Source organism: Esox lucius, chromosome 20, assembly GCF_011004845.1.
Source record: "Esox lucius isolate fEsoLuc1 chromosome 20, fEsoLuc1.pri, whole genome shotgun sequence".
Classification (NCBI taxonomy): domain Eukaryota; kingdom Metazoa; phylum Chordata; class Actinopteri; order Esociformes; family Esocidae; genus Esox; species Esox lucius.
The window spans coordinates 21,160,072-21,168,035 of record NC_047588.1 but is presented as its reverse complement, the minus strand read 5'-3'; the positions used below and the strand labels follow the sequence as shown (position 1 = coordinate 21,168,035).

The 7,964-nt window shown below is 37.6% G+C and overlaps 1 protein-coding gene across 1 annotated transcript in view; it reads left to right on the top strand.

The window, feature by feature from the left end:
- The first annotated feature begins 802 nt into the window (after positions 1–802).
- Positions 803–7,964, top strand: part of pttg (pituitary tumor-transforming gene 1 protein-interacting protein) — a 22,271-nt gene continuing 15,109 nt past the window's right edge. Inside the window, 5 exon segments of the mRNA NM_001303876.1 lie at positions 803–1,086; positions 3,663–3,709; positions 4,199–4,307; positions 6,819–6,927; positions 7,429–7,494. Of these exon segments, the coding sequence (NP_001290805.1) occupies positions 996–1,086; positions 3,663–3,709; positions 4,199–4,307; positions 6,819–6,927; positions 7,429–7,494 (422 nt within the window). The 5' untranslated portion in view covers positions 803–995.

Below are 7,964 nucleotides of genomic sequence, written 5' to 3'. Positions count from 1 at the left end.
ATAGGGGAGATAGCGAAAGTGCTGTTCAGATTATGTTTTGGAGGAATGTTCTATGGGTGGTTGGTGGATGTAGAACTCTGTGTGTGTTCAGTTGGAAGAAGGAAAGTCCATACTGATCATATACACCTGAGTTACACAGTGAAGGCTTTTGTAAATAAGCTGTTGCAGTGTAGACATTGCATGATGTATGGACTTATAGGCAGTGCATGAGGTGGAGATGGGTGTGTTGAAGGCCATAGTGACAAGTGTTGCCGACTCCTTGGAGTGTCCTTTGTGGGTGAGACAGTATGAAGGTGCACGGGTCAGGGCTGTGCAACAGGTCTCATGCAGTGAAGCAAGGGAAATGGTGGATAGGGAAGCCAGAGGTGTGGACACGATGGTGTTGTAAATTTGCAAATTGAAGAAACCCAGACTCTGGTGCAACAGATTAAGGATGAGGGGACACTGATTGTTGAGATTAATTTTGTAGCATTTATAACACACTTCATTAACAGTACAGCCCAAACCAGAAAGAAAACAAAAATGCTGGACATAATTGTGTCCACGGCATTTACTTTACAAACATGTTGTCTGAAGATGACTCTCAGGCTCCGGAACCTGTGCAGGGGTATGTTGTGTGTTGCTCTGTGAGCAATGAAGGGTTGGGCAGGTGGGGAATGGGAGGGGGTGAGGTTTTAATATTTGTTGGGATATAAGACTGGGTGTACGAATTTGGATGTCATTTATTTTTAGGGGGGATAATGTTATGTAGACCCCCGTACTGTAGGTGGCAGCATGCACCATAAACCAAAATAATTGAAGCAATCGAAAGAAGGAAAAGAAGAGAGAAGTATTAACCAGGAACTAACTTGCGATATTAGCCAGCTCTATAGTTTGTGTAAAAATTATTTACACACATTTTTGGAAGTTTCGTTTTTTCTTGCTTTAGAAAACAAAAGTAACGATAGATTAATTTAAAACCGTAACATAAGACGAATAAAATACAGACAGGAATAATGAGCTCAATGAAAATGTTTGTTTTGGTTGTCGGCTGTGTCCTCGTTTCTCTAGCAGGATGTCAGACCACTTTGCCAAAGCCATCGATTCGTAAGACCCCTTTCCTTGTTTTGGTAAATTAATGGACATCATGATTCGGTTTTTTGTGTACATACTTTTAATTTAATGGATTTATTTGAAACATCGCCTAAAAGGTCTCGAGGGTTCCCTAACTACAACTGAAATGCGTCATCTGCGCTTGTTAGCTTGCCAGTATAATTAATGGCCAGGCATAGTTGTACACTGGCTAGTTAGCGTAGATTTGAGCCAGGCGCAATTTTAACCGAAATCATTCTCTTCAATTGAAAATAAGGAAATGTATCAATTTTAATAGTCGGACAGTTACTTCGACATGCTCAATTGTGCATCTTGACATTGGTGGAGTAGATACAAACGTCCTCAAGGCAATCCGGGCTCGGCAATTTATTAAGCAGATTTGATATCCAAGCGCAACTATAGTACTTACTGCTAGAAGTTTATTATCCAAAACATTTGAAAGATGGCGGAGGTTTAGTGTTGCCCCACGTTCCGTAAAATACGGATTTGTTCCGTATTTCACTGAATGAATGTTTAATTTGCCAAATGGTATTTTCCGTATTTGACCGTCATAGTTATCAAATTTATTTAAAACAAATACTCTGTGCATTTTCTGACAGTCCAAAAAATGCATTTACATTTGTTTTGTCACTGACATTGAGACGCTTCACATCTGTTTGAGTTTGTTCCTTCTTTTTTTTAATGAATATGTTTTATGAACTGCGTATAATAAATCACTGCTTTTGAAGTTTCATTCAAATGAGTCACCTTTGCGCTTCAGAAAATCAGAGATTTAGGCTGCAGTGCAGTCGGAATTAAAACTCACTAATTGTAATAAAAAGCAAATATATGCCTCCTCTTCAGTTTTCATTACGCTTTCAAAGCCAAGCTAGATTACATTTATGATTAAATAAATAGCACTCATAGCTATCATCTTAAATTTCTTAAACATAATTAAAAAAAATCCTAATGAACATAAAATGTGTAATTTGAAAATTCTTTCTTAAGGTCAATTAACTGTATCTCAGTGAATATTTCAATGTAATTCAAACAGAATTCTTGGTATGAAGTAGGTTTATATCAACAGAGTAGTTTTTTACATTTAGTCAAAAAAATGAGTGTATGGACTTGTCAGTTGAATAAAACAATAGCAAAATGAGTGATCAGTGAAAGACAAACAATAATTGGCCCACACAAAAAAAATCTATTAAAATATTGCCCAGATGCACAATTTTCTAAATCCGCACTGAGTATCAATATCTTATCTTAACACACCTCTGAGGTCTGAACCCACAACTGTAGAGGTGAGAAGTGGGGATTACACCACGGGTGCTTATGATGCTTGGCCTAATTTAGCATTTCCATTGCTGTTGTTTATTGCAGCATACAACATTTGCCTGTTATGGTATTATACACTGAATAATTTGATTATTGTTGGAAAAAATAAACAATGCTAATTGGTTAAAATGACTATTTTCATGTGTTCTATGCTGGAAACTGACTGCTGTTAAAGGAAACAAAGTCCCATCAAGAGAGAGAGATGGAAAAAGTGTTTGGAAAAAAGAAAATCAATGAATCAGTTTTAAAACATTTCTTTAAAAAAAAACTGTACTGCATTATTCAGTTCACTATAAGTGATTCGGGATGCCTATCACTTCCCTGTACACGGCAGTGTGTGCTAATGGTGAACTGACACATTATCTGCAGGAACAGCCATTTGCTTGTATGGCTAATCCACTGGCATGGTGGCCAAGTTGGCATGAAAATGCCTGTGAATTGGTGCTACAAGCACAGCATCAGAGTGGCTGTTCAGCACAGCAGGTGATATTGTTACCCCTGGCCAGTCTTCCCTGAAACAAAACCGTTTTTAACGCTGGTGTGGAAACAACTGTGCTTTAACGTGCCTGGAATTGAACTTAGAAGTGAAAGAAACATAGCTAGGATTGTTTTAAATGACATAGGATATTTTTGTTGTTATTAGGTCTATAGGCATATTGCTAAAATACGTTTATTAGTTTGATTATACAATGTTAGTTGTTTAATATCTAAGTTATGGATCTTTAAGTGATAATTCGATGAAGAAGCACTCGTCTAAAATACTTAAGTAAAAGATCTGTTTACTGTTTGGGGTTTCTAATGTGATATACATTATCATTGCTTGTATGCTCTTACAATGCCTAAAAAAAAAAATTGTCTTTAAAAAATATATTTGCCCTTCTTTGGCTATTCCTTAGTTATTTACCCAACATTGAGGCATAATCTGCTAATCTTGTGTGAAATGCACAATGGGCCATATAATCCTACAACCTAGCATGGTAATTTGATGTGCAATACTGTACTTTTTAATAATCTAATTAATTCTGATGAATATGCTGTTGACCAGCTGGATGTATTTCATTTGTTGTTAAGTCGATGCCCAAGCCAACCACCGTAGCCTGACATTCCAAGACCATCACAGAGCTTTGTCTGTAATGATGCACAACTATGGTTGTGGACAAGTAAAGTATGGTTTTCTGTGTATTTTGTGTTTTGTTCTGTAATTCACTCTCTTTACTTTCAATGCAATCAATACCTATTTCCTTTCATTACAGTTTGCAAAGCCTTCTCAACTTGTGACTCATGCATCAAAAACACAAAGGTAAGAATATTACTATCCACCAATTCCTAACCAAAATGTGTCCCTCCAGTGAGTCAATTGTTTTTCTGCACTTTAATTTCCATGACTGATCAAAGGACTTCTCTTGGCTTTCTCTTGTCTCTTAATATAAGACATGGTAGACCAAAACATACATTCGATGCACAATTGTAAAAAACAAATTCTGTTAACTCATAGCCTCCCAGCTCACCCTCTTTGCCTTTACTGTTGGTTCTCACATTTACAAATGAACCCCTAATGTTAATTATGATTCTGGTTATAGGGGAGTGTCACTGGCTTTAGCAAGTGGTCAGGGAGGGGTCATGTGAAAATGCATTTGGCTGAAGGCAGGGCCATCCATTTTCATTTCAGAGCCATCCAACTTCCCCCAGATATCCCTAATTATATATAGCATGTGCTCCCATATGCCCCCACATTTTTGTTGTAGAACATAAATAGTTGGCTTATGATGTGTATCTTTTCTTTTCTCAGTGCCTGTGGTGCATGACCAACAGCACATGCACAGATTACCCAGCGAGCTACATTCTGCCTCCACCAGCAGTTTGTAAACTGTCACAGGCACGATGGGGAGTGTGTTGGGGTGAGGCCAATCAATCTTAACTGTTTACTGATTTGTACCCTGCAAAAGCATTCCAACCACTGACCAATTCGCTTTTTACTGAATTACAAAGGCTACATTGACATTTACAGTAATTCTGTTTTGAAACTAACAATCAAAGTCTGTGATTCTATGATTGTTGTTTTTATCTTGGGTAATATTTGTAAGATAAATAGCTTGCTTACATGATTATTCAATTCCACACATTAAAAGCTTTTTCTGGAGCTTTAGTTCTTTTGGTGACTATGTATTTGCACTGCAAACAGTGTCAGAGTGATTTTAGCCCGTTATTTGCAGATCTGCAGTTTTCATGTAATGCCACCGGTTGTCAATGGGATTAAGATCCTGTCTTTGCCTGGGTAACCGTAGGACATACACAATTTGGATATTGAGCCACTCCAATGTTACTTTGACCTGTGTCTGAAAAGTGAATTTGCTCCATAGCTTTTATTTTGTAAACGGAAGCAGGTTCTTTTGGAGTATTTCCCTGTATTTTGCGGTATTCATTCTTCAATATTGCCCAGTCCTTGATGAGAAGCATCCCCACAGGATGCTGTCCCCACCATTCTTTACTGTACGGATTGGCATAGGCAGTGCTTTCTTTTTTCAAGAGAAAGCACTGACCACTTTGGGGTGTACCCCTTTGGGGTGTACCACTTTGTACACCCCAATTGCTTTTTCAATAGTCTTGACTCCTGACTTCTCTTAAGAAAAACAGAATGTTAAACATTTTAGAATGCTGACCAAATAGGTTGGGTTACATGATTGGATCAGCTGACACCTTTTACCATATGTATCTACAGTTTCTTTTCTGGTGCAGTCAAGGCTTACATTTTTTTTTAAACAGTCTGAACATGTTGTTTTAGATAACCATCTCCCAAACAGTGATCAATTTACCTAAGAATACAATGTCAAAAATATTTTTAACTGCCATCTTTATTCAAAGTTGTTTATGTATAAAGCAAACAAGCTCCAAAATCATTGGCATGTAATGCCTTACTTGTAATTGTAGAGAGACACCAGCAGATGGCAGAATTGTGTAACATAAGTGCGCTGTTGGCTAGTGTACTGAGCGCCAATCTGAGATTGGTATAGGTTAGTACTGTTCAGACTTATTAAATAATCCTCCATGTCTGGCATCCTAAAATCGGCTTTTCTCTATGTAAAACAAATGGCATCAATGCACTCCGTGTGCACCCCTTTTTAAATCTTGTTTAATTCTTTTCTAATGGGTTTAACTACATACCAATAAAAGCATCTTACTTTTACTTAGTTACAGTTCATGTAAAGACATCAGTCATTCTAAATAGTCATTAGGGCCTAAACAGATAAGCATCTGTTTGTCAAAAATGCCAATAATATGCCATAATAACTATATATTTTTTTTTTCTTTATGAACAACTTCATAGTTTGGTGTCTTTTACACCAAAATTTATATTCAACAAATATGGGTCTGTCAAATTGACTCTGTCAGAATTAACCAAAACGGCAAAAAAAAAATGAAAAGGAATGTTTTGAGTGAGGAACAGAAGCGTTCAATTTGCAGTGGTCTCTTAATTTTAACCCTTTTGTTCCTCACTCAAAACCTTCCTTTTCTACTTTTTGGAGAGGAAAGAAAAAGATGCAGTGGTGCTGTATGTTTGAAAGATAGAAAGCAAGGTAGTTATTGATAGACAAACCAAAAACAGCAAAAAACTGATGACTATAAATAAATATGGATTTTACAGCCTCCTTAAGAACTATAAAACATTTTAACACAGGCTGATATACTCTGTATGTACTGACAAGAAAGTGAAATATCCTACATTATATGGTTGTGGCACTGGTGATATTAGATACTAAAACAACCATCAAGTGACTTGATACAGGCGTTTCTTCAATATTTTGTTCATGTTTGGTGGTATTTGTTATTTTGAGTAAGTAAGTGTTATTTTGAGTAAGTGAGTGATACCGATAGACATGTCAGAATGCCGAATGAGCGGCCTTGCTGCTCAACTGTTTACAATAAACGCGCAAGTAAAATGTTTATCTTAAATGCAAATAAAATCATTGTGACCCCCTTTTGGCTCTGCTATAGTGTATTCTGATCATGTGATTTAAGTAAAATAAAGAGTCTTTACTTTCAAGTCAAGCATCTTTACTTTCAAGTCAAGCGTCTTTACTTTCAAGTCAAGCGTCTTTACTTTCAAGTCAAGCGTCTTTACTTTCAAGTCAAGCGTCTTTACTTTCAAGTCAAGCGTCTTTACTTTCAAGTCAAGCGTCTTTACTTTCAAGTCAAGCGTCTTTACTTTCAAGTCAAGCGTCTTTACTTTCAAGTCAAGCGTCTTTACTTTCAAGTCAAGCGTCTTTACTTTCAAGTCAAGCGTCTTTACTTTCAAGTCAAGCGTCTTTACTTTCAAGTCAAGCGTCTTTACTTTCAAGTCAAGCGTCTTTACTTTCAAGTCAAGCGTCTTTACTTTCAAGTCAAGCGTCTTTACTTTCTGTCTGTTCCAGTGAACTTTGAGGCCTTGATCATCGCCATGGCTGTGGTGGGCGGGACCATCCTTGTCAGTATCATAGTCTGCTGTTGCTGCTGCTGCTGTTGCTGCAAGAGACAACAGGGGTAAGACAGCAAGTGGCATTATGAATTTGACGAGTCTTGTTAAGTATTAAGAGATTACTTGCATAGAATGGCAATGGAATGGCTAAATCAGGAAAACCTCCATTACCACATCTCTGCTGATATGACTTATATTTAGTGTTATGTACAACATGAGATTATTCTAGATATGGTAATAACTATTAACATGCACCATCCATGCTCAGTGGTTAAACCTTTTCCAAAGCTTTTCTGGATCCTGATTGGGTAATACACATTTCTCATAGTGTGTGCATGTCCAGTAGTGACGGTAGATCAGTTGGGGGGAAATTATTTTAGTTCTTGGTCTGTGAAGCCCACTAACTAGTACTAGAATTCTGGTCTAACTAGTACTACAATTCTGGTACTGGGAGAGACAACAAGCGCAAATATAATATCCTGATATGTAACTATATAGTTTTATACTGCAGTTGTGACATTCACCGATGTTTCAAAATAACTGCAATGCTGACTTGTTCTCACCAGTCCTGACAGGGATGAGGAGAGATTTGCCCGGAGGAGAGAAGAAATCAGACAGCGCTCTGATGAACGGTAAGGACTCATTAACGCAGCACAGAACCTAGATGATATACTCGGTGACCTGTGTGTGTTTGCATTGCCAAACACCACCCCAGACACTGCCGCCATCAACCACATGCATCCAGTTTTCAATGTAAATGTCGTCTGAAAAAAACATTTGGGTGTTAACAAGGGAACACTCCATTTTAGGAAGTACTCCATGTACGTCCGTGAATAGGTCAAACATTGCAGAACAGAACCACAGTTGGGTTTTTTTTGGAACACAAAGTAAGAAGCGCTGCCAAGGCTTTTTAGGTTACCCAAACACTAACAGATAAATGAAATAGCTTTTCAAAAAAGTAAGGCTGACTACTTTCTGTCCAATAAATGCCCCAGTTCTAAAATCCGTGTGTACCAAACCTGCTCTGTAATGCATTGATGCATGAACGAGTATACTCTGTTTATTTACCTTCACAAACAGGGTTTTTAGAACCCACCCAGGC